Source organism: Chenopodium quinoa, unplaced genomic scaffold (assembly GCF_001683475.1).
Source record: "Chenopodium quinoa cultivar QQ74 unplaced genomic scaffold, ASM168347v1, whole genome shotgun sequence".
Taxonomy (NCBI): domain Eukaryota; kingdom Viridiplantae; phylum Streptophyta; class Magnoliopsida; order Caryophyllales; family Amaranthaceae; genus Chenopodium; species Chenopodium quinoa.
This window is the reverse complement of record NW_018743689.1, coordinates 1,629,849-1,656,684: the sequence shown is the minus strand read 5'-3', so window position 1 is coordinate 1,656,684 and position 26,836 is coordinate 1,629,849. Positions and strand designations below refer to the sequence as shown.

The following is a 26,836-nucleotide window of genomic DNA, read 5'->3' as shown; positions in this document are numbered from 1 at the left end:
CTATAGAGGATAAAATCGTATCTTTTCCTCGAAAATGCTTTTTGATTTTAATTAAAACTCTGAAAAGTCAACAAAAGTCAATTTATCAATGCTAATTGAATTAGGAATGGAAAGAATCTTCTAAAAGAATCTAGAAGACTAAAACCATTCCTAATTGCATTAGGAATGATAAATTATATTAGGCCCTCCCCTAGATCATTGGGCCGTATATAAGGTTCAAATTGGGCCCAGTTCGATAAATTGGTCATAACTTCCTCAATATTCATCGGAATTGGGCTTATAATATATCGTTGGAAAGCTCTTGTCAAGCCCCATCCAACTACTCTATTATTGGACCCATATCATGGACCAACCAAACTGGATTGGCTATTTTTTTAAAATAAGTTTTCAAAAACAGAGAGAAGAGAAAAGAAATTAAAAATATCCGCAACACTAAACTTTCCACACTTTGGCTTCATTCGATTATGATTCGACGTGAAAGATACTCATCACTGGATTTGGTTTTTGGGAGACACAAATGGGTGTCTACACATAGGCACCTTTCTTTTCCCTTAGATTAATTTTATAGATTCTTTCTTTTTCCCTTTTAATAAAATGAGCATTTATTTTCTTGCATATGATCATTTCATTACATTGCATTAAAAAAATAAATAAATAAAAATCAATGTCGAACTAAGCACAAGGTATACCAATGATTTGAGGCACCCCTTGTAGCCATATCATATCATATTCACCCCTTCAAATATGCAATCCTTTCTTGATAAACCACTTTGAGCCTCGTCTAACGATAGACCTTTCTTTCTTCAACCCACATCCACCTAACCTTGGGATGGTATGGTGTGTAACTTATGCAATTTTTCAAAGATCAAAAGCTTGAGTGTATCAAAATTAAAATAGCAAAAACAATAATAAATAAAAGTGTACAAAAGGGCAAGTGTTCCAATGTCTTTGACATAAACATGTCTTTGCTATGAACACGTCTCAAATTGCCTCTCTTATCGAGTGCTCGGTACCGTGCCTGAGAAACATGAATGCCAAGTGAGTGATAGACCGCATGATCGGGATTTCCCACACTTATAAAAATAAGATAAATGCTAAAGGAAAAGAAAAAGCTAAAAAAGAGTAGAAAGCCTCAAGCATAAAAATACAAAGATTCAAGAGCAAGGTTGCACACCTTGGGGGCTTATCGAGGGTCCTGAGCCTTTTATCCCCTTCTTCTATAACCTTTATCCTAACCACGTTACAACCCTTAAAAAGACCTTTTTGAGGTATACACACTTGTGCGAGGTTCGGCTAGAGCTACGTTCGGCCTGATTCCTAACGGATACGTAGGCAACATCGAGGTGCAACCATAATAAAAATTCATTCATTCATATCTACTTTCATAAATGATCATATCAAGGAATCTTCTATGCTCATCCCTATTCACTTAGAGCTAGACTTGGGGGCTTGATCCCTACATCATTAGCTTACCTAGCCCAAGAGTCACCATCATTTGATGACTCTTCTAAAAATAATATCTTTCCACACACTTAGCCCTTGCGGCCTAACATTAGTATCATTTTCACACATATCACAGATACATGACCAAATATACTTCCCTTAGGAACCCTTTGTCATGAAATCTTAACAAGACATTGAAGCATGCCTTGTCATATCAAAATAACTCATCACTTGTAATCGTTATCGCATCACGAAGTATAAAGTGCTTAGCCTCCGTGCCTAAGTTACCTACATACTTTCATTATTGAGTCAACTAGGATAGCCTAGGATGAATTAACCTTTGCACCTTGAGAGACAACATCAAATGCATATACACGCACCTTAAAAAAACTTTGCTTCTTTCTTTTTTTGCGTCTTTCTTTTTCGGGAGAAAGTCGGTACCCTCCACAAAAATGACGGAATTTTTTTGCTTTTTCACATTTTGAGTCAAGCACATCACAATATAATGCACACACAGGTCATGAGTCACACGTGTCAATTCACCTTGGGTCAACCTCAAGTCAGTCAGTCACGTTGGGTCAACCTCAAGTCAGTCCAATCAAGCCTTAGGTCAACCCTAAGAAAAAACATCAAGCCTTAGGTCAACCCTAAGAAAAAGGCTAGCAAAGTCTTTTGGCAATCTTTTGATTTTTAAAGGATACAACCATTCAACAAAGCTCCTGTTCGCAGCCAACCGAACGATCGCAACAAACATTCAAGAATCAAAGCTCTATTATTCAGAGATGCGTGGACAATCCGTTCAAGCTCTATTGTTCAGAGACGCGTGGACAATCCTTTAAAGCTCTTTTGTTCAGAGACGCGTGGACATATCAAAAAGCTCTTTTGTTCAGAGACGCGTGGGCACATTATTCAAGCTCTTCTGTTCAGAGATGCGTGGACATATTATCAAAGCTCTTTTGTTCAGAGACGCGTGGACATATCATCAAAGATCTTTTGTTCAGAGACACGTGGACATTTCTTTCAAGCTCTTTTGCTTAGAGACGCGTGGGCATCCTATTATTAAAGCTCTTTTGCTCAGAGACGCGTGGGCATATCATTCAAAAGCTCTTTGTTCAGAGACGCGTGGACACATCATTAAAAAGCTCTTTGTTCAGAGACGCGTGAACATAACCAAAAAAGCTCTATTGTTCAGAGACGAGTAAACATCAAAACAGCAAGATGGTGTTCCATAGATTATGGAAGGTTGTCACAACAACACAAGAACAACAACAAATCGGTTACCAGCGGAGACATGTGCTCAACGGTGCAAGATACGCGTTTCTTAACTCTTTTATCTGTTTTAAGTAATGCTAGTTTGCAGGTATCGGCGTTACAAGAGTGATTTAGGATTGCAGGACGTTCTGAATCATTCTCCGTCCCTGTCGATACTTTGACTTTTGTTTTTGAAACTTGTGTTTCTCCAAACTCAATCAAAGCGGGGGCTTCTGTAGACACCCATTTGTGTCTCCCCAAAACCAAACCCAGTGATGAATACCTTTCACGTCATTTGATTATCGAACAAAGCGAAAGTGTGAAGTCTAGTGATGAGGATGTTTTTATTAAAATATCTCTTCATGTGTTTTTGAAAATATTTCTTTTCTTACCTTATTTATGAAAAACGTGCATTCCAGTTTAGTTTGGTCATTGACAAGGGTTCAATAATAGTGTAGTTGGGTCGGGTTCAAAAAGAGCTTTCCAACGATATATTATAAGCCCAATTCCAATGAATAATGAGGAAGTTATGGCCAAATTACCAAACTGGATCCGGTTTGATCTTTATATGCGGCCCAATGATCTAGAGGAGGGCCTAATATTGATTTATCATTCCTAATGCAATTAGAATTGATTATAGTCTTCTAGATTCCTCTAGAAGATTCTTTTCATTCCTAATTTAATTAGCATTGATAAATTGACTTTGGTTGACTTTTTAGAGTTTTAATCAGAATAATTTAGGGAAAATACAATTTTGCCCTTCTGTACGGCCAAATTTTATAAAAATTAAGAAAATACGTGAAGCTGATTTCTAGCGCCTAACGACAGGATTAGCAACTGGCGCTAAGGCTTGGCGTCTGGCGCTAGCCTTAGCGTCTGGCGCTAATGTCCAGCGTTTGGCGCTAAGCTATTTTATTCTCGTCGAAACTCTGATTCGTTTTTCTATCTGTCCGGCTGATTATATCTATAAACAGCCTCCTAAAACCTCCGTTTTCCATGATCAAAAATCATCAATCATCATAAAAAATCATCAATTCTCATCAACAACAATTAGTTTTCTTATTCTCTCTAGTTTTCAAGAATCTCTTCTCTCTCTCAAGCTTTTGCATACAAAATTCCGCGTTCACAAGATCTAGAAATTCCTAGCATAGTTCGAAGTTGCCTTCGCCCTAGACGTGAAAGGTTTTAATTTATGAGGGTTTGGTCCCAAATCTAGTCTAAACTTTCCAAATCTCTCTTTCAATTATTTAATTTAATTGTTTGATTATTATTTTCCTTGAAGTTACGAACGTGTGTATTTTGTTATTAGAAAGAGATACGAGGCATCCATGTAATTGCTTTAATTGGTTTTATTGATATTATGATTTAGAAATCATGTCTAGATTGTTATTTTGATTCCTAGTATCATGTTAGGATGTTTTGATCTTCCTAGTATCATGTTTAGGGTAACAACCATAATTTCTAATATCAAATATGATAATTGTGATTCATGTGATGCTTGCTATTCCTTTCCTAATATTCATGTTAGTATCATGTTAGGGCTATATATTTGATCTTTATTGTTTAGTGACATGCTAGGGTTTGTTATTAATCTTTTTAGTATCATGCCTAGGATCTTGCTATTAATATTATGCTTTAACATGATTATTATTATTATTATTATGATTATTATGATCATGATTATGATTATAATTATTATTGTTATGATTTATGATTATTTTTATAATTATTATGATTATTATTATGTTCCTTATTTATATTATTGTTATTGCTTGATCACGCTTTTTATGCATGTTTAAAGGGAATCGGTACTTGTAATCACGCTTAATAAGATAATTAATAATCTTGTTTAGAGTTAATATGATTATAATTCAAGTGATCGCCAATAATTATTTTGTTTGTGCATTAATATTCAACAAACATAGATAAACAGGTTTAGGGTAATCCTATTGATTGCATGTTAGTCAGAAAGCGCATATGAATATGATCAGAATAAAGTAGAGGCCTAGTATTAGGGCAGGTTCAATCTCTTTTAGGTTGGATTTGTACCTTCATCCTCGAACTACCAGTCATGGTTCTAGACCTATTGGAGTTGACGATCTCCTGGATCGTTAAGGGGTGTAACCTTCACCTCGTGAACGGTTTACAAGTTCCTAAAACTTGTTGACGACTCTTTTGCTCTTTCTTCTTTCCCTTTGGACGCTACCGTACTTAAGTGTATGGTCACAGTGGGGTTCAAGTTTGGGATAATGCTTGAAATTTTCCCTACAGGACCCATTTTCGATTCTTGATAAAAACAATCAATGCCTTTTAATAGATAGAAATTATATAGATTTTAAGAGTCAAGTATTCCGTAAATTTATAAATTTCCAATTACTAATTTAATAAATCAATCCCCTAGTAAATAAAATAAAAAAAATTTCTAATTAAAACAAGATTATATTCTTCATTTATCAATCTACTCATCTATAAATCAATAATAATTACGTAATTAATTCCTAAATATATCCCTATAACTCTAATTGTTTCACTCATTTGATGTATAAAAATATATACCCACCTACTCTTTCGACACTCACACTATTCACGAATTCTTTATATTCTTCTGTTATGTATAACCATGTGCTATATCCAAGGGCTGGGGTAGGCCATGGCCCCCTCTTGGCTCAAAATAAATATTAAATTTTGCATACAATTAAAATAAGATTTAGTGTAGAGAAGTTGATTTTTGCCATGTGATAGTGAACAAGAGGTAAAGAGTTCAAATCTTCAACTAACAATTTGGTTTTTAATAGTAAATGTAATCAATGAACTCAATAATAGTTGCGAAATTACACATATATAGATATGATCTTGGCCCCCCTCGCTTAAAAATTTTGGTTTCGCCATTGGCAACATCTATTTGATCACAAATTGAGCCAACATTATTGTTGGTTATCTTGATTGGATAGTTGTTAACTACTCCTTTCGTTTCATAATAATCGCAACAGTATGACTTTTGCACTATTCTTATGGTTACTTTGACTATACTTTTTTCAATATACAAAAAACATATGTTGCGATCTAAACTATCTTTGGATAATCTTATGTATATTTTCATTATATTAACCTTTTACACTTCTTAATAATATATAATAACAATTATTAATGGTCAAAGTTGTACATGTGTTGCGATTGTTATTAAACGAAGGGAGTAGAAAGCTTCGATCTTGTAATTTCAACGCTATAAGGTGAATTCCTCACTAACTACACCAAATCTTGCCTAGTAGTCTAACACATAATTGGCAAATGACTAGAGGTGTCAAAATCTAAACCTATTCGAAACCAACCTGAATAAAACTCGATTAATACTTCAACTTGTATAGATTTAATATTATAGCATCATTCAAACGTGAAATAGACCTGAATTCACCTGACCTTACTGAACCTGACCTAGACACCCGAATTGATAGCTCTACAAATGATCCATACATCCCATATGCTTAAATTCCTAACCGTACTGAACCCAACCCAAATATCCGAATTGACAACTCTACAAATAACCCATATCCCATATGTATAATTCTTATAAACACCATACACATAGACATTAAAAAATAAAAAGATAGCGGCGTGGAGCATAATCTTTTTGCTTGTGGATCATGGCAAAGACGAAGTAACGATTACATAATTACGCACCCTCCCTACCTCTCTCTCTCTTTACAACAATAGAAAACTTGTACAACTTCCGAAGGCAACTACTTACAATTCATTCAAATCAAAATCCTCTTTCCTCTTTCCTCTTGCCTTTGGTCTTTCTCTTCTATATTCGTGTGAATCAACCACCTAACCCCACAACACCACCCCACAACACATTGAACACAACATAACATTTCCTTTCTTTTTATTTCTTTGACAACTCTTTCTTTCTTTATTTCCATCGCCTCTTTCATTCATTCATTCATTCTTCTTACCAACAATTTTTTACTCTCCTTCCCCTAATCTCTCTCCTCTTTTCAACCGCATGCTAACCGTTTGATTCGTTCATCGCTCTACTAAGGTTTGATTCTTTGATGATCTTCATCAATCTGATCGTTTTTCTTTTTTTTTGATTTTATGTACTCAATTTTGTTTATTTATGTTTGGATTTTAGTGGTTGTTGATTGTTTGTTGTCCGATCATGGATTTTTTGATGTTGTTTGATCTTAATTTGGTTAGTGATTGGTTTTATTTGATTGAATTTAGTGTATTTTTTTTGTTCAATTTTATGGTTTGATTTGTGCTTGGATTGATTGATTGTTTTGTTTGCCAATTTCATGATTTTTCTTTTGGGTGTTTTGATGATTATGGTTCTTTTTCATTGGCTTTTTAAGCTTAATTTTGTGCTTAAATCAGGAAGAATTTATACCTAACAAAAAGGAACTGTAGAAAGGAATTTATTCTTTGGTGATTCTGTATTTCAGGTATCGGTCAGCTGTAAATACTGATTTTCTGTAGTTTGATCAGGTTAATTAGTAATTTAGCGGGTGATTTTTCGTGGGCTATGATTTGTATGAGGAGATTCTGTAAACTTCTTGGTAGTACATAGTTAACTCGGCTTCTACTGGCGCAAGATTGATGGTTGAGTGATTTTTGAGAGGTTTTGCAGCTCTTAGATAGTGGGGATAGTAGCAGGATTAGTATTGGGTGATTGTTTTGAATTGTGTAGTAGTTTTATTGTTGTGGAGGATGTATAGTGGAGAGTTTCTATTGGGAGGTGGGATTCGCGTGTATATGTTAGGGAGAGAAAGAGGTGAAATTTTTTTGATGGGTAGGAGTGGACAAGAGATGTAGTTTAATTTTGACATTTGATTACTATTGAGTAGATCAAATCATTAGCTATCTTGGGCTAATGTTCATCCAATGAAGTGCTTATGTGAAATTAGCTTTTACTTCAATTTGATCCCTCTTGCGGTCTTACCCATCCAAGGTAAGATCTGCCACAGAGGTACAAAATTAGCACTAAGTAGCTACAGAAGGTGTTTAGTTTGCTATTTTTGAGCATTAGATAACTATTAACTAGGCTGGGCCACTTCTTAGCAATGAGTAGTAGGTTTGCTAGTGTTCTATTTATCAAGATATCCTTCACGTACATATCTTTTTTGCTTCTGTCCTGTAGTCTTGTCCACCCAAGGTGCTATTCACCATAGAGGGAGAGATTAGTATTCACAAAAGGTGTTTAGTTGATAACTTCTAATTTAGTTTGTTTGGGGTTGAGGATGTGATTGAATTAACATGCATTGTATATCCTTAATTATTAGGTGTAACATTTTTTTAGTTGCTATTAGAATATATAGTATGTATTGTGGGTATGGATTATTTTGTTTAATATTTTTTTTTGTAATATCTAGAACCTGGCTGGTTTAATGTGTTGGAAAGACAAAATTTTGTTTTGTAATAGTGTTATATTAATATATTAGATATAATATGTGCCTCCAAATTTCTGTAATTAAGTAAATAGGAGATGAGGTTTGTAATTTGAAGACTTTCTTGACTTGTCATAGCTTACACAGACATACCTATTTAGTTGATTTAAGAGGGGTAGCAGAAATTTGAAATTGTCTACGATAAGTTTGGATCGCAAAATAGTAAGTCTGACTACTATGTGCTAATTATCTATTATCTTATTGCAGAGAAGCTATTCCAAATGGACCTTTTACCAATGTTCTAAACATTGGACCCTTACCCCCCAATTCTCATATGATATCCTGAAATCATCTCCTTCATTTGAGGGATGGGAGATGGTTCAAATTGAAGTTGACACATTCTTAGTGTTGGGGGAAAGAGAGGGTTTTCCAAAGAATGGCCTCAGGTAGTTGCCGACATCTGTATTAGGTTGGTGGAGTTTAATCTTTACTTTGGTATGAATCGGAGAGACTTCATTAGTTTGCAGTGGGAGGTATTTTTCTGACTGTAGCAATTTCGTTACTGCCAGGGCTATATGTGCATTATGCAGATCCTATAGCAAATTTATTTTCCAGTTGTCCTTAGGTTATGGTGGTATCTGACTCAGAAGAACCTACACATTGAGCCTTGAGTTGGTGGGATTCTGTATGCCAAGGCCTGTGCACTTAGCATCTAAGATGAGCAATGCATCATTGTCCTGAGAGAAGGAAAACTAACAACCAGTGTGGAATAAGCAGGAAATTATTCTACTTGTGGTTGCCAAAATTGTGGTGCCCTGTTTGCCGTTTCCCATACATTATTATTCTCCTATTGAGATTATTTCTCTTGTAGCTATAGGCTTCATGCCTTTATGCTGTACAGCATTACGTCTCTGTTATTTGTTTAGATTATTGCTCTTATAGATGTTGGGCACTCCCATTTGCTGTACAGAATGACTTATTAATTTGAAAATTAATAAATTGGAGTATTGTAATGCTTTTCCATGAATAATACCTTCTTTTCTGTATATGTTTCTTTTTGCAATTTTGACTTCTTGTTCCTTTCTGTTAGTGAGATAATTACACAGTGATTAGTATTCTTGTCAGATTTCTTATCCATGACAGATTAATGTAAAAGTCATAAGTGACATGGATAGTTATTGTTCTAAATTTTTTGGTTTAATCTTTTGTTATGAAGCCCCAATTGTAAACAGAAAACCTAAAGTAAAATTATGTCAAGATGTCCAATCTATTAAGACCTCTTCTTTTGGACCTTATGTTTTTAAGTTAAATTTGCATGTATTACCTGTAAACATATTAAATGCTGCTGGTATAGGACAATGCATATTTACTTGGTGGTTATAATTTTATTTTTCTTAAATTGACATAAGTTAGATTGCATGTCTAGTAAAGAAAGATATGGGATTACTGTCCCCCCCCACCCCCCCAAAAAAAAAAAAAAAATGAAAAAAAAAGGGGGAATAAAAAGTGAAGAAGTTTCTTCTTTTCTTTGAGAAAATTCTATTGGGGTGGGGAGGTGTCAAATAAGGTGAAAGAGAACTTGCTACGTGCTTGAGAGGAATAATTGGTTGTTAAATATGGGGCTGTTGAAAGTGAAGAAGTTGAGACGTATATCTTGAAACTGAAAAATGAAACTTCGGTTGTTGATTGACGTCTTAACATACTAGTACTGTAGTTAATTATTGCAAAAGCACCTTATGAATCATCCTTGTGCAAGAGTGTAAGACTATGAGGTAAGAGAAACAACATTGTTGGTTTTGGTTATTGGGAATCTTGTGCACAACTTATGATGGAATTGATACTTGCATAATAATTCATATCTGTAAAAGAAATCATTGATCTATCTCTGTTTGCATGAGCACATGTGGTATGCCAAGTTTGAAGGGCTCTGATTTTAGAGATTGCTGCATAACGTCTGTGTATCTGCTATGGAGATCATTTCACATTACTTCCCTTAGAATTTAGACAGATACGGGCACGTTTAATCTAAATATGATTTGCATGAAAGCCATCAATCTATATAGAAACCAACAGAATGTGTGAATTAAGAAAGAAAGAAAGCTGATGGTCAATGTCAGAGTTAGTTATGCTCCAGTGGTGAATGTACACAATACTGTTTAGTTTAGAAAGGAGATGAAACTTGTAGAAGTGACTCCAGCAAAATAACAAATGTCACTCTCTCAAGTGAATCGTCTGGCCTTTCTAGGGAAAGGGGAAAGAGGGAAGAGGGAAGAGGGAAGAGGGAAGAGGGAAGGAGGAGTTAGAAGCATATAGTCTTATATAAACTAATGAATTGTCTTATAAAAGTTCATAATAGCTCAACAAATACAAAATAGCAATGATTATATAAATATCGTAGATATATATGTTTTCTGCAGCTAGTTTGGATTTGGAAGAGCATGAGGAATTATTAGAGCAGGTGAGTTCTTTTCTCTTTGTTTAACATCGAATTTTCTGTTAATAAAGCCATATAATTCTTCTGAAAGTTGGGTGTGATAATATATTGTTATTATGTATATATATGTATTTTATATCATAATTTTACACGTAAAGAGTATGTATGTTTTTGTTTGGTGAATCTTATTATGATTATTTCTTGTCCATGAATTAAATTTATGAAAATACAGCACCATCATGGGTAATTAATTTTTGGTTGAGCTTCAGAGTATTTCTAAGTTCTGTGTAAGTTCAAAAGAAAGCTTTTAAGTTTTTCATTGACCTTATTTTTTGGTGAGTGAAGTTCATTTCCAAGAATTTTAGTTGCTTCAATTTTAGTGACTTAGTATTTCTTCATTCATTTCCATGATCAAAAGTGTTTATTTATTATTTTTTTATGAGGTTGGTTGATTTCTTGATAATTTGTGTGATACAATAGACTATCACTAAAAGTTTAAAGCGTATTTTGCAGAGTTTGAAAAATCTTTCACTAATATCCGAAGAGGTTATTCTTCTTATTGGCTTGCTGAATGTTTAGTGGACAAAAAAAAATATCAAAATAGAATTTCTACATTTTCCCAATGAAATCTTTCTTATAGTGTTATTAACTCTGATTCGAGTTAAGAATTTTTCTTTAGTATCCTAATTTTAAGTCAGGTAATCTGTAGTCAGGAATACTTGCTGACAACTGTCTGAATATGCTGCTTTCAAATGATATTCAAATCAAACAGAAAATCAACTGTCATTTAATTTAATTGCAGCACAAGGTATAATTGCTTCATAGGGTGTTGCACCTATATATCCGCAGCAAAGATGGAAAAAATTGACTAGTTATGTATATGTATAGTTTGTGAATAAAAGAAATTCTAGCACCAATATTTAGGTTTTATGAATAAATCTTGCCAACAAATAAGTCATTGGTCTCACTTGTGCAAGAATTTTAATGGTTTGGATTGTGGTTATTAGATGTATTATTAGATTGTTGGTTGGAGTTGCACTCTCTTAAAAACGAGATTGCGGTTCAAGCATTAGGTTTCTTATTATAAGAAGACAATGCCAAGATGTTGTGTATGATGTGCCAATTCATTTGGAAAGTAAATGGATGTTATGAGTTTTATGTGGCAAGTTTTTACCAAGAACAATGTCTTTTGATGTATTAGCATCTCTTATCAATTTTCTCAGTTTTTTTTTTTTTAAAATTTTTTTTTTAAATTTTTTTTTATGTTGACCCTTTTTTAATTATTTTACTATTTTATTTTGTTCAAATTTGTCTCTCTATCCGTTAGTCATCGATATTTGACATCTATATTGCCAAAATTTCAGGTTAGCAGATCCATTTTTCAAATTATCTTGTGCATTATATGTCCCTCTTTTATGTTTCTCATCTTTAACTTAGCTTGTTATTGTGATTGTACTAGCATTTATGACAGCTTTTCCTCAACTTTTTCATGTTGTTTGTCTTTTTAGATCTTTAATGAAATTACCCAGAGTCGGTTCCACAATCTTTTTATTAATTATTTTCTTCTTATTATTTATATATATTCCTATCCCTAAAATTCTTCTAAGAGGGTCTTAGTTCTGTGGCTTTTGCGTCGCTATTGGCTCTTTTGAGTTGACTAGGAATCAGTCCTGACTGCATTAAGGTTCAACCTGGCTGCCACCATGGTACTGTTTACTGGATATGCAGCTTTTTATGACAGTACGCATCTAATTATCCTAGATTTAATTATTAAACTTGGACTGTTGTGAACTCTTATAGGATTTCATTGAAGAGATGGGATCAGGAGAGAGATGGACAGAAAGGTGGAGTTAAGGGACATACAATGACGAGTAGCCCAAGGGAAGAGAGAGCAAAAATTAAAAGATGAGAAGATTTTTTATAATCCTTTTGCCTTAATTATTTTATCCCATAGCCATTTGTTAAGGATTTTATACAAGTGAAAAAGTAAAGAGATAAAACTTGGTGGGTGAGTGTGGGTCACAACTCAAGAAAAAAAGTAGAGAGAGAATATTTCTTAAAAGGAAATGAGACAAGTAAATCAGGAATTCAGGATACACCAATTAGGTAATTGGTGCAAGTAGTTTGAAAAGGAGGTAGTAGTTTTTTTTTTTTTCTTCCCATATTTTAATTCAAAATAAAAATTTTAAGCATCATAATTAGAGAATTGAATATGTGGGATTCACTGATAATGTTCTTGAGATCTTTTTATTTTTATATTTTAAAGAGCATCTACTTAATACTTAATAGTAGCTGAAACACCTGAAACTATTTGAAACTTTAGGATCTATGGTAAATCATTTGAACTGTATCACTTAGAAAGCTAAATGTAGAGGTAGAGGTAGAGGTAGAGATAATAATGTAGAGTTGTAATAAAAATAATTGCAAATATATGGGCAAAAATGACTCGAAAGCATAACCTTTAGCAAAAGTATATGTTTACATTAAAACCTATTTTATATGAGTGACAAAGTATAAAAATAGGATTTTATGCGAGTCTTTTCAAGTTAAAAAAAAAAATAAAATAAAAACTTTAGAAGGCTCTTCTCATGAGAAGATTTTCTTAATTCGTATTATTTTCAATAATTGCTTTTTTTTTGGATTGATGGGTGTGACCTCACACTGTAGTCTTTTGAAGTAATTGGTCTTATCCTACTGTTTTGTGCTGAAATATCCTGAGAAAAGATTATTATACTGTATGCCTGCAGATTTTGATCCTTTTTGGAGATATGCCTGAAAGCTGGTCTAGCATTTCTTGATAGAAATTCTTCTGTTCTGTTATGCTTCCAGGTGATTGGGAAAATTTTAAATGTTCAATTTTAATGAGGAATTAGCTGCAGCGTAATGTCTGCATTTCTTTAACGATTATGAAGTAGATGAATTGCTGAGTGTGATGCCTTGACAACTGTATTCAAATAGCCTTGTGTAATTTTGGAGCATTGTGTTTCTGCTCAATTACATGTTATTATATGTCTATGCTTTGAGGACATGTTTTTTATTGTTGGATCATCTGTGTGATCTTAGAGGAATACACAAGGTGGCCTTTTCAGAAGCAAGAGAGTTATCCTGGTGGCCCTATTGTTGGGGTTGACAGCAAACATTGTTTTGCTGAATGTTGTTTTATAGGAGGCCCAGGTGTTTGAACTAATTTTTTTCAGGGTATTGAATTATTGGATTTTTTTTTTCTTTTTTTTTTTTGGTTAAATATATGGGGTTGGTCCTTCATATATCTACTAATAATGAGCAATAGCATGACAAACTTACATGTGGCATTATTAGATTTAGCACAATACTAGGTTAGATCCCGTGCCATGCACAGTAACTTCAATATTTATCATTAGTTTAATACAATTATTTTACTATAAAAAATAATATTAAATTGCAAAATAGGATGAAAGTTTTGTAATTATAATTTTTTTGAATCTTTAAAGAAAACAGAGGAAGAAATGCATGCACAACTAATAAAAGTAAATATGGATTACATTACAAAGTTATAGATAATATTACATTATTGTTTTACATGACTTTGTTCCCGTCATAAAATAAATAAATTTATAAATCTTTGCTGAATGTGTAAAAACGAATATACTTGCCAAATAGAAAAGAAATATTATTGTAAAGTAAGTATTAAATTAAATACTTCTCTAAGAAGCTTTGGCAAAAAAAAAAAAAAAAAAAAACCTTTTGGAGGGAAATTTTTTAACTAGGTTATGACAAGTGTCATTTCTAGTTTCGCCTTTAGTATACGTATATTGATTTTGTTAGAAAGCATTTAGGAAGCTGATTGTTCCAATCATTCTTTTCTTAACGTTAATTTAATTTTTACTCATCATCTTATATAACATACAACAAACAAGCTGAAGACACTCTCTTTTTTACGAAATTATATAAAAATATTTGCAACCAAGATGATGATGCCTTTTTTGTGTAATTGTATTAAGAACTCATATAACCCATCATATTTCTGATTGTTTGCCATTTATCTTTTTTACTTCTGTTTCGATGCTGCTATCCTTTTTCTTCCTTTGTTGATGCATGGGTTTGTTTGTAAGGCTGAATTACTTGGTGTTGTAGTCAAGTTACAAGCAACTTGTGGGTACTGAGATTTTATGTAAAATTGCTTGTAGAATCTCTTGGGGTTGAATTTAATATGAATTTAGTAGTGTGCATCTACTTTCTGGTCCTAAGTGTACAGTTTTGTTTATGTAGATCGACTTGGTGAATTTGCAATATCGTACTATTTTTTTAAATGTAATGTTGCTTCACATTAATGACTTAGTTGTCTCATATTTTTCTTGTAAATTATTGGACTTTGTTGCTTTAACTTTCTTGCACATTTAGTCTTATGAAACTGCGTTAAAGCAAGTTTTAGCTTGTGAAAGTATAAAACTACTGAAACTGTTCTTGATTCTTCTTGCATGACTACATGTATTCAAATCCTTTCTGAAAGCTGACATTATGTGTGTATGTACCTCTTGCAACCCCCCCCCTCTCTGGTCATTGCTATTCTTATATTACAAGGTCTTCATTTTTTGAATTGGCTTATTTCTTATACATATAAGAATGCATTGTCTCTGGACCTTTTCTCTAGATCTTTTAGTTAGCATGTTTATCTTCTATTTTCCTTCATAAAATTATATATAATCATGAAAGGGTAGGTCTATGTTGTGCTGGTTATAGTCAATACTAACACATAATTGCTGGATGTAGGCGATCGAACTTTGCTCCTTGACATGTGTGGGGAATTATAAATGACTATTGGTGATTTAATGATCCTCTAATCCTCTGCCATGCTATTAGTTTGAGCTGTACAGTTCCTTAGTGGGCATGTAATAGTTGGGATTTTTCTTTTGTCTGAATGATTTCTGACTTACATTTAAAAAAAATAAAAAACCATTTCTGACTTGGATATGCTTCCCTGACTCATGAAATTGCTAACATCCCAAAAAAATAAAAAAAATTCCTTGTTTAAAGTGTTAATTCTTAGGTTGGCAGAGATCAGCATTGATTTTTCAGTTACATATTCTAGTCTTCTTTTTTACTTAAGGTTTGCCCCTTCCCTGCCATTCTCTAATGTTCTCAAGTCACCCTGTGTATATATTCTTCAATGTTAGTCTGATTGCACTAGCTGATTACATGTACACTGTAAAGACAGTGCTGACTGCTAAGTGTTTGAATGACTGAACAAGTCATCTGATACATTGTAAAAGGTAAACCAAAGTAGAAGTACAAACCTATTTTTCTGTTAATATTATAGGTCTAGTACTTGTTTAACTGTTGTGAGTTATAATAATACCGTCTTTTCTACTATTTGTAAATGCTTTTGGTCAGGCTTGTTAAATGCTTACTGCTCCCTTCAACTCTAAATTGGTCAATGGAATCTCCACAACTTACTTGCCTATATGTGTATCAGTCTGCATATATATAATGGTACATTGTACTTACGTACTGGCATCAAAAGGGTAGCTTTAGTTGCCAAATACTTCCATAGAGGTAAACTATGCAAGGGTATAGTTTCCTCTGGAAAAATAAAAATTAAGACTTTTATTAGTGTTTTTGTTTAAGAATGGAGTGTGGAGATGAATAGTGTTGCATTGTCTGTAGTACACAGCCTCGTTGTTCACTTATCATTTGGCGGAAAAAATTAACATCCTCAGACCTCTACATGATTTGTGTGTACCTTATGAAGACTCATTTCCTTCTATTTTATTTATTTACACACTTGAACTATGGCAATTCTTTGTTCTTTCTCTTTTTCTATTACACATTATGATCATGGATATTATATCAGTTGATCTAAGTTTATAGAGTTGCTGAACTTGTTGTCCATTCCCTTTACCTGAATCTATGCAACCTCTTTGGGTTATAATTGGCTAGTTGATTTGGTTGGGTAATGATTCCACTTTTCAGATTTGAGATTCAGAATGAATTCATTTTTGTGTAATTTAGTATTCTTTGATTGCTAGAATATGTCAATGCTGATCTTTTAGCAATATGAAAACAACAATGTTGTCCAAAATATCCGAAGCTGGGTTCATCTCAATATATATACTTATATCATGTAGCTTAATGTGCATTTGAATGATCAGATTCCTAATATTCGGGATCTTTCTTCTGGTGCAGGCTGTATTTTTTCTGATTGGGTCTTGGGCTAAATCCCTGCTGTGCTGGATGTGATTATGGCACACAGACACATATACAATACATCACAAATATTTGAGGCTGATACTGATCAACCCTGGAATCTTACTGAAGATCCGTATCTTCACTTTGGTAATCAGATATAATTTTGTTCACATTTTCATATATTGTGTTTTTATTAGATTATATTTTTCCAGCTACATATGCTATTTGCATTATTGGTAGATGTATTAATTAATTTTACCGTTTAAGTTATGGGTAAAATTTTATTGAGCCATCTGGTTAGGATGGTTATTGTTGCGAGTTTTCTGGCATCGTAATTTGTAATGCATTTACTGTGAGCATGAATTAGTTCTTTTTATAATATTTCCATTATATTCTACTAGTTTCACGTTCAAAGTCGGTGGTATACTTCAAGAGATGACCTGATCGTATTTCTGTTCTAATTGCCTTCGGACTAAAGATTGATGATTTTATCATTGTTTTTTCAAAGATCATGCACACTTATTCTGGTGGGGTTATTTATCTTTATTTTTTGTCAATTTGAAATTTTGGTGCAAAATGGAGATTTGCGGGGGGCAGTAGTGGTTGTATGTTCTTTGTGTCTAACTATGTTTTTTGCTCTTGTTTTCAGCCTTTTCTCATCCTGTCAAAAGTTGCATTCTGTACTGATATCAACTAAATACCATTTACATTTTATTGCAGCTAGAACTAGTTCTGCAGAAAATGCCCCAATATTTCATCCCATGGAGAATGGACCTGTAGACCGAGTTCATTATGTTTCTCCGTGGAATCCTGCTACAAGATTAAGTGGATACTCTTCATCAAGCCAGATGGTGAATGCACCCCATTATCAACCTGATTCTTCTGACCCTTCTCGTGATTCTATGCATCCATCTGCTGGTGGAAATGCCTTCATGGTTCCTGAAAATCATGTTCATCATGCATCTTCCTCAAATTATGGAGTTGAAAACAACTTTTTTGATCTTTCATTGAGCAATGGAAGGGGTCCATACAAAAGGAAAAGCCCTGGGATCCCTGCTATGGCTGAAAGGGGAAGCGCAAGCAGATATTATTGTGCTGGAAGTTCATCTGATGTGTCATCATCATCAGATTTGCATCAGGAAAAATCAACTGTGGATGCTCAACATAATCACTGGGAATCACTGGCTGTTCCTACCATTTACAGAACCAATCAACTTTCAATTGGAAATGAAACCTCTATGAGGAATGTGAGAAGCCGATCCACATTGGACTCGGAGTCGGATAATTATAGGACCCATCTCCCAACTAATTATCCTCACCATCCCAGTTCTAGTAGACTTCCAATTGACCACCCTGGAATAGTTGATGTAAATCCAAACCCTGGTGTTCCTTTACCAGAATGGACGCCTATTCATGTATCTGGTGCTCCTCATGGAAGGACTATAAGTAGTTTGAGTCATGAGGGTAATCACTTCTTTCCTGGAAGCAGCATAGCAAACTCTTCTGGAGATATGCCTGGATATCACCATGAACATATTGCCAGCAGAAATTCTCTATCACAAAATTTGCATCCTACTCCATCGCATACAAGGGGAGTTCGAAGTAGCTATTCACACAGGTCCACTCCTAATGGCAGAGTTTCAATGGGCAATATGCGTGTGACCCATGTGGCTCCTCCCGATGAAGGTCTTCATTTGATGGGAGAGGCTCACTCTGCAAGACATCCAAGACAATTTGGTCCTGTAGGATGGCGCAATGGTGACAGGAGTGGTAGATCTAGGCTTTCTTCAGAGAGATACCGTTTGCTTTCTGAGGATGCTGGCGTCCATGATCGCCTGACACCTGAGGTATACAAACTTTTTAATTTTGTTGTCAGCTTTTTATGTTATGTTATTTTATTGTGTGTGTGTGTGTGTGTGTGTGTACAGTTTCATTTCATTGGTAAGATCTATTGTTCATTTTTAAGGCCAGTCTAAGCCCATAACTCACCTTTCCTCAACTTTAATGGGCTGAATCCCTCAGATTGGGTTTAGCCGCTTGCACTAAAACTCAGACCTGTTGTACACCCTTCTCACTCAGCTGGCTGGCTGCTTCTCTATCATCATTGTGCTTATTTGCATTAGAGCACAAGATCTATATTTGCTACATGGAATAATCACTTTTGGTTCATGTACCCAACCCCACTTACGGGATTACGACTTTGATTGATGGTAGGTGTAAGTGGAAGCAATTGCTGATGCTCACTTAAAATTGTCATTTGGCTTAATCTAAAACATTCAATATTTCTGAAGTAAATATTTGCCTGTTCTCACATATATAGTTACGCCCTCTGTTTTTAATTACTTGCTCCATTTTCCATTTCCGGCCGTTTTTAAATACTTGTTCTATTTTCCTTATTTTGGGAGATTTTACAATATTTAATTCACTTCTCTCAACTAGTGGGCCCGACATAAATTATATTTTATTAATTTCATATTCTTATTCCTCCAATTATCTCAACTACTTTTGCTTTTTACAATTTTTTTATTCTTCCACCAACCCCACTACCTCCATATTTTATTACTTCTCCAATTTCCACTAAAACTCCGCAGATGGAGAAATGAAGCAAGTAATTAAAAAACGGGGGGAGTGTAAAGGTGACCAAATAGCCCTGCGCTCCCTCTTCACCTGGTCATGCAACAGTGCAACCTGGTTGCAGCAACTGCCTCTGCACCAGAAGTGTCTACCTATTTCTTATGGTCCTTTGGGTGTATTTCTTGGCCATTTTGAGTAACCTAGATGAGGTTCCAGTGCACCCTTTCTCCATTGTTCTACTCGACTAAGATAGAACATAGAGAAGTGAGATCATGATCTTTGTCAATAAGATGATCCGTCATTTCTGTTTTGTCCCTTCTCTTTGATTTTTGCTAGAACAGTTGCATCAATTCAAATCGAAACCAAAGTCGAACTAGCATCACACAACCTCGTCCATCTTATAGTTTATGCAGTACTATAATTCAAAAGTCATAAAATGTGAGTGATGAAATGTAATCCTACCAGAGTGAAGAAGTAACAGGAGAGTATGAAGAAAGTTCATTAAAGTACAGTCATATTCTCTAAAATTGATCTTTCATTAGAAAGAGATACTCATTTTCATTTTGTTACGGTTGTGATGTGAGCAAAATCATTTGCTCATTACATTGAGGCAAATAACCTAGACTGGCTGATCATGTTGGGGACTTGGAGTTATATAAATACACGCTCGTTCCAGCATCCTCTCGGGGTGCTTAATTATGCTCAATCCCCATGTGTGTCTTTAGTGCTCGTGTGCATGGGTTGTGACCGTTTTGTGTGATAAAGGGGGGCACTCTGTAGACATATCTTCTTAAGTCCGTGAATTTCTATTGTAATGATTATAATAATGTTATGTGATTGATTTTTTTATATCTTTATGCTTGTAATTTTCTGATTGACTCTGCTGTTTTGGATTTAATTTATTTTTTAGGGTCTGATGGCTGTTGACCGTTCTTCGCTTTATGGTTCAAGGAGTTTCATGGATCAACATCGAGACATGAGATTAGATGTAGACAACATGAGCTATGAGGTTTGTGTAATTAAATTCAATTTATGTATATCTCTCTGGCTTTTATTAATTGTATTTCTCTAACATTTAATGATGAACAGGAATTGCTTGCACTTGGAGAGAGGATTGGAAGTGTCAACACTGGGTTACGTGAAGATCAATTGCCCAAGTGTGTGACAGAAACTGTATACTGTTCATCAGATCAGGTGCAGGAAGAAGGAAGATGTGTAATATGCCTGGTATTGTTCTATCCAAGTGTGTGACAGAAACTGTATACTGTTCATCAGATCAGGTGCAGGAAGAAGGAAGATGTGTAATATGCCTGGTATTGTTCTATCCCACGAACCTTTCGCTTTTTGTGAAATGCTGACATGCCATTGTGTGCTATATTACTAGGGTGTATTTATGATGGTCTTTTAGAGACTGAAATAGAGCCTTAAGCTGCAATATTTAAAGATGGACATGACTACATGAGAATAAAAACAGATTTAGTTGCTGCTAAATTCGAACTATAAAGTATTTGCCTTTGGTATATCCCTTTGCTTCCACCATTGAAGGGTTGTAAAGAATCTTGACCATATAGATAACATTGTCAGACAGAATCTTTGGCGATTGAAATCAGTAAGAGAGGATGATCATGGACAAGTTCAACCACTTATTCTTCAGGAATAAAATATATTTTGAAACTAAGCATGTCTTTGGCGATTGGAATTCAAGTGAGAGGAAGATTCTTGGGGGAAAGAAAAAAAATAAAAAACAATTTAGCACGTTCTGGCCTAAGTTCGAAAACAGTGCAAGCTTTGGCCCTCCTGTGGTCCTGAACAAGCATTTCACCCAGAATAGATATCTCAGTGGAAAACAACAAAAGCAAACATAAGGCAAAGTTTGGAGATGTGACAGTTATTATAGATGGAATTGTATAGTTGGAACCCTTGCTGTTTTTTTTTACCCTGTCCAGCCCATTTTTGTTTTTGAAATTCTTACTGTTGTTAACAAAGCAGTTACCTTGTTTTGGCAGGAGGAATACAGGCATATGGACGATGTTGGAACCCTTAAAGCTTGCGGACACGATTATCATGTCAGCTGCATCAAGAAATGGTTATCTATGAAGAACGCATGTCCAATTTGCAAGGGCCCAGCTTTGCCAGAAAATGCAGCAGATAAATAAGATCAAGCTGCATGGTAGAGTTTGACATTACTCCATTCTTTGTAAATATTTTACACATGTAACAGTGGTAAATTTCCTCAAATGAAGGAATTTCATGTAGGTATATTAAGGTTATTCTTAGTGGATTGATCAAGAACAGAAAAAAGTACGTTTATTTTAGTGTCTAATGTTCAATCTTTTCTGTTGGGACTAATCTATATTTGCTGATAATAATAGTCATTCTGTTTATAAATCCAATACTAGCATTCTAGGGCTGCTTTTGTTTTTCTTTCTCAGCCATACTTTGTTCGAGGAATCAGTCTGTGGTAATGGCTATCGACAAATGTATCTATGACGTAATGTGTTTAGGCGGGGCACACCGAAGGCAACTAGTTTGGAATAATTCCCATATCCTTATCTACCATTTTGCACAATATAATTGATACATGTTTTAGCAATAAGTGTGTAAAATAATAATAATAATACTAATAATAATAATTACTATCGGTGGTTGATACAAGTTTTAGCAAGTTTGTCGGTGGTTGATGATGAAGACATTGATTTGAAAGAGCGTAATATTAAGCAGTGCTGTAGGAAGATTTGTGATGGCCATTACACAGCTGCAATTCAGGTTCTTTCTTTTTCAGGCGTTGCTCCTTATAATGACGCCACTCTTGCGGATTTACAGTCAAAGTATCCTTCGTCTCCAGCTCCATCCTTGCCTGATATACTTGTTGATAACCTTCATCTCGATACGACTTCTACTGTTGTTTAGGATCGGATTAAGAGTTTCTCTCGTGGCACATCATGTGGTAGGGATGGTTTGCGTGCTCAACATCTTATGGATTGCTTGAGTGGTGCAGCTGTGGCAGTCTCAGATGAGTTAGTTGACTCTATTACCGGGGTGGTTTAATCTCTTTCTAGCTGGAAGATGTCCTATCCAATTAGGAGAGTATATTGCTAGTGCTCCTCTTACACCACTTGTCAAGCCCAGTGGTGGTATTCGTCCTATTGTTGTGGGTACGATTTGGCGGCGTCTAGTTTCAAAGGTGGGTGATGTTATAATTTGTCGGTCTTTAGGTTGTTACTTTGATGGTCTTCAATTTGGTGTTGGGGTTTCTTCAGGTGGTGAGACAATTCTTCATACAGTGAATCGGTTGATTGAGGACCGTGGTTCTAAGTTGGTCTTTCTATGTTGTTGGTGGATTTTCAAAACGCTTTCAATCTAGTTGATCATTCGATTATGTTACGTGAAGTACGTTGCTGTTGTCCGGGCTTTTCGCGATGGGTAGAATTCTGCTATTCTAATCCAGCCAGATTATATTATGGGACCAACCCTTATGGTCGTCTCAAAGGGTGCAACAGGGTGATCCACTTGGTCCTTTGCTTTTTGCTTTGGTTTACAACCCCTGGTGTGTAAAATCCGAGAGACTTTTGATGTTTGCCTTCAGGCTTGGTATTTGAATGACGACACTATTATTGGTGACACATTGGTGACGGGGAAGGTTCTGCAATTGATTATGGAGGAAGGGCCTCGTTCTGGGTTACGACTTAACGTGGAAAAAAACAGAAGTTTTCTGGCCTACAACAGATCCTCGAAGCAGGCTTGTGGGTGTCTTTCCACCTAATATTTCTCGACCTTTGTGGTGTTAAGTTGCTTGGTGGTCTCGCTAGTTTTGATTCTGGTTTTAGTGGTGAGCTTGTGATGCAGAGGGTGACCAAGACCATTGCCCTTATGGATAAGGTTACTATGATGGATGACCCTCAGTGTGATTTGTTGTAATTTAGGGCATGTACCAGAGTTTCTAAACTCTACTTTGCATTGCGTACTTGTCCTCTTGGTACTTTTGAGGCGGCTCAACGCACTTTCGATGGGGCTCTTCGATCTTCCTTAGAGCGGATTGTTACTGCTCCAGGGTCTGGGTTTGGCCATTGGCAGTGGCGGCTTGCCACCTTACCTTTTGCGTTTGGAGGACTTGATGTTTATTCAGCAGGTGATGTTCGTCATTATGGTTTTCTTGCTTCTCGGTTACAGTCTACTGGGTTGCAAACACAACTTCTACGACATGCTGGCATTGTTGGTCTTGGAGAAGCCTTAGAGTCTGACGTTTTGAGTAACCCAGTGAGGTTGCTGCCCCTAGACTCATGAACAAATTGGAAGATATATATTTCACAAAGGTTACCGCTTCTGCAGAATCTGTTTATTCCTTAACTCCTCGACAATCAGTGTTCCGGGGGTTTTTGTCCCGTGGGAGAGTTACAACACTAAGACTGGATTCAGCAAAGGGCGCCTGTACCTGCAAAGCAAACGGACCGCCGGATGGTCGGTGGTCCTCCTCCGAAGATTAAGTTAGTAAGTATTCGGAGTAAAACGTGCGGAAATAAAGTTATCTGCTCGGATTCCAAGCTCAGGTAAGGTGCTGTTTGTTTCTTGAAAACGACAGCTCTGTAATAAATGTGAAAGTGACGTGTTGTCCTGTATTCCGTGTATTATCCCATAAATGAAGAACTGTCCCTATTTATAGGGTCTTTTGGAAAAGTGTGCCCTCCCTAGGATCTGGTGACCTAGGGATTAGGTCACACCGCAAAACGGCGCCTCAAGGTTCGGGCCCTTGAAGGCCGCCATTCCAAAAGCAATGTCTGAGTGACACGTGTCACTGAGCCCAAAAGGCTTTTGGGCATCTCTTAGGGTGACACGTGTTGCCCTCTTAATGGTCCATGCTGGATCATCAATCATCCCAGAACGGAGGAATATCTGCCTACCACGTGTCACCATCTCAAAGGTCCAGGTGGCACCTCTACCAATGACACGTGGCGGCTTCCGATTGGGCCACTTGGCTGGGTATAAAAATACCCAAATCATTTGGCCCTCACAAGGGTCACGTGCATTGCACATGACACCTGTGACATGTGTCATCATCCGACTAGCCGGATTTTCAAATTATATTTTGGGGGGAAAAATTAGGGTTTACCCTTTCTATAAATAGAAGGGTTTGACTTCCTTTTGGATTCACATTTGCGTGAATCTTCAAGGAATCTTGAATCTTCTGACTTTCAAGGACTTTGACTTTCCAGAGAATCCGACAGCCAGCCCTCTTAGTTCGCCTGACTCATCAAGCGCCCAAGACCGACGTCTCTCGTTACCTTCTTCTAAGGTAACCGCCTGATCCCTTTTCACTTATTTTTTGCATTTTTCTTTATCAAAATGGTTTCCCAAACGCACCCGGCACGACCTAGGTTAGCGATCAGCCGGTCACCGGGGACGGCTGAATCTAGAACTAGGAGTGCCGAATGCTCGTTCGAGAACTTTGCTTTAAGTACATCTCCAAATCCGACAGTGTCTGTGCCTCTGCAGGACACGATGGCCTGAACAAAGCAAACGACAAGGAGATATAGAGCGGATGGTACCTTTTACCATTAGGACAGTGAGACTATCTATTCCGATGGCTCCATTAGGGTGCATATCTCTAAGGTTAGCAGAGACCCGCCTAGCACCGTCAGCACTCCAAATGACTCGTTTTTGGAGGAGTGCGACGAGGAATTTGAGAGCCCCGGGCCGAGTGGATCAGTGCCGGATGATGAGCTGGGGGAGGACACTGCCGGCAACAGCCGACAGTCCCCTAGCTCCGATGAGAGTTCTGATGACTTGGCGTCATCGTCTTCCAACTGTGTCCCCCTTGACTCAGAGGAGGCACAATCAAACTTAAAGGCTGCCAGAGAGTCCCTCTCCGTTGAGAAGGGAGAGGGTTGGGCAGAGCTGTCTGCTTCCAGGCGGCATGAACGTGCGCCCTACTATCTGCACGTTCCGGAAGACAGGTGGAAGATCATGGCGGATGATCTTCCCAAATTTTTTCTCTACCCATGTCATGGGACATGAATTTCTTCTGTCCCTGCCGGATGCTGAGGACACGGTCACCTAGCCTGAGATTGCTGTTTATGGTGACCAGTGTTTTGGCTGCTATGAGGCGGCCATCCAGGCAGGACTTCGCTTTCCTCTCCATTCGGCTATGGAGAGGATCTTGGACGGATACCAGCTGGCAACTAGCCCCCAACTCTTGGGTAAATATCTTGGGCTACGTTGCCGCCTGCGAGATGCTGGAGGTGGATCCCAGCTTTGAGGCGTTCTCTCATATGCACTATCTGAGCAAAACGCCCAATCTAAGTGGTATCGGCTGGTTTACGTTGACCATCCATACCCGGTACATGATGACATTGGGGAAAGAGAACAAATGGAAGGACTGGCGAACCAAGTTTTATATAGTCTCTTCCCCGGACGCCCAAAAGAACACGCGGTACAACCGCTGGACTCGGTATCCTTGCCTCTTGGCTGGGAAAAAGGCTCTTCCGCCTGTTCCCAGGCGGGCCCAAGAGAAGATCTTTGACCGGGGCCTCTTTTCTGTGGTCGTCTGGACAAATAAAGAGACGGGGGTTAAGGAGGTCACCCCCCAGAGCTATATTCCCCGATTCGAGTGGCTCTCGGATGGGACGTACTTAGCCGCCTGCGGGCTCAGTACCGAAATGCCGAGAGGTAGCTGGCCGCATGATTTTATTACCTTTGTTTACTTATGATTATTTTTTTCTTTGCTGACACTTGGTTTCTTGTTGCAAATAAAGCAATGGCAAAGCTTCCGGCCCACAAGAAACCAGCCCTCTCCGCCGCCTTCTACCACTCAAACATAATACAGGCGGATGAGCAGCCGCCAGGCGGCACTCCTAAGGTAATGAGTCTGCAAAGGTTTCTCTTAGTGAATTGTGTTCTCATACTCTGTTTATGAAACTCACGCTTGGACCTCTTTTCAGAGTGCTTTATCAAAGCCCACCCCTTCTTCTCAGCCGGACCCCAAGCTGCAAAAGCAGACGGCTGGCGACGTTTCTCAGAACCGGAGGAAACACGTCGCTACCAAGCCCACCAAGAAGGGGACAGGTGCCTCTTCCCCCATCAAAACACCATCAAAGTCGGAAGCTCTTCAACGAGCGTCGAAGAGTGGAAAAACGCCACTCACCACTGCTGGCGGCACAGCAGGCGGCAGCGAAGGTGCTGGGGGAGATGGAGGTAAGCCATCCGACCATTCGACCATGCACTTCATAAAGGGAATAATATTCAGTTTTTAACTTAGCTGTATTTGTTTGATAGATGCCGCAGCGAGGCCAGCTGTCCTCCAGATGTCCAGACAAATGCTCAGGACGCTCGATCCTGAGGACAAGGCGGCCGTCAAAGGAGTCGGCACCCTGGACGTGGACGACATTCTGGAGCTTCTTTGCGAGGTACAATTCCTTACAATCTTAGTTTATGTATATATTTTTGTCGAATGGTTACTAACAAGCTTCTTTGATCTGGGCGCTTGCAGGCTATGCTGCGCGTTAGTGGTCTCAAAGGGCCCCTCAACAAGAAGACCAGGGAGGTAAAGGCAGCGAATGCTCGGGCCGCCTCTACTTTGGACAAAGATTAG

At 36.9% G+C, this 26,836-nt stretch overlaps 1 protein-coding gene across 4 annotated transcripts; it reads left to right on the top strand.

Moving 5' to 3' along the window:
* The first annotated feature begins 6,368 nt into the window (after positions 1-6,368).
* Positions 6,369-21,644, top strand: LOC110683665 (probable E3 ubiquitin-protein ligase ZFP1). Of its 4 annotated transcripts, XM_021860062.1 has the most exons (9): positions 6,369-6,733; positions 8,346-8,547; positions 8,648-10,536; positions 16,675-16,824; positions 17,398-18,524; positions 20,162-20,260; positions 20,341-20,440; positions 20,527-20,564; positions 21,258-21,644. In XM_021860062.1, exons 4-9 carry the CDS (start codon positions 16,731-16,733, stop codon positions 21,405-21,407), a joined length of 1,608 nt encoding a protein of 535 aa, XP_021715754.1. In that variant the 5' UTR covers positions 6,369-6,733; positions 8,346-8,547; positions 8,648-10,536; positions 16,675-16,730; the 3' UTR covers positions 21,408-21,644. The 4 variants fall into 4 exon arrangements, with proteins under 4 accessions (XP_021715754.1, XP_021715755.1, XP_021715752.1 ...); XM_021860063.1 differs by lacking the exons at positions 8,346-8,547; positions 8,648-10,536 and adding an exon at positions 13,260-13,341; XM_021860060.1 differs by lacking the exon at positions 20,527-20,564 and having other exon boundaries at positions 8,346-10,536; positions 20,341-20,478.
* Positions 21,645-26,836: the final 5,192 nt, after the last annotated feature.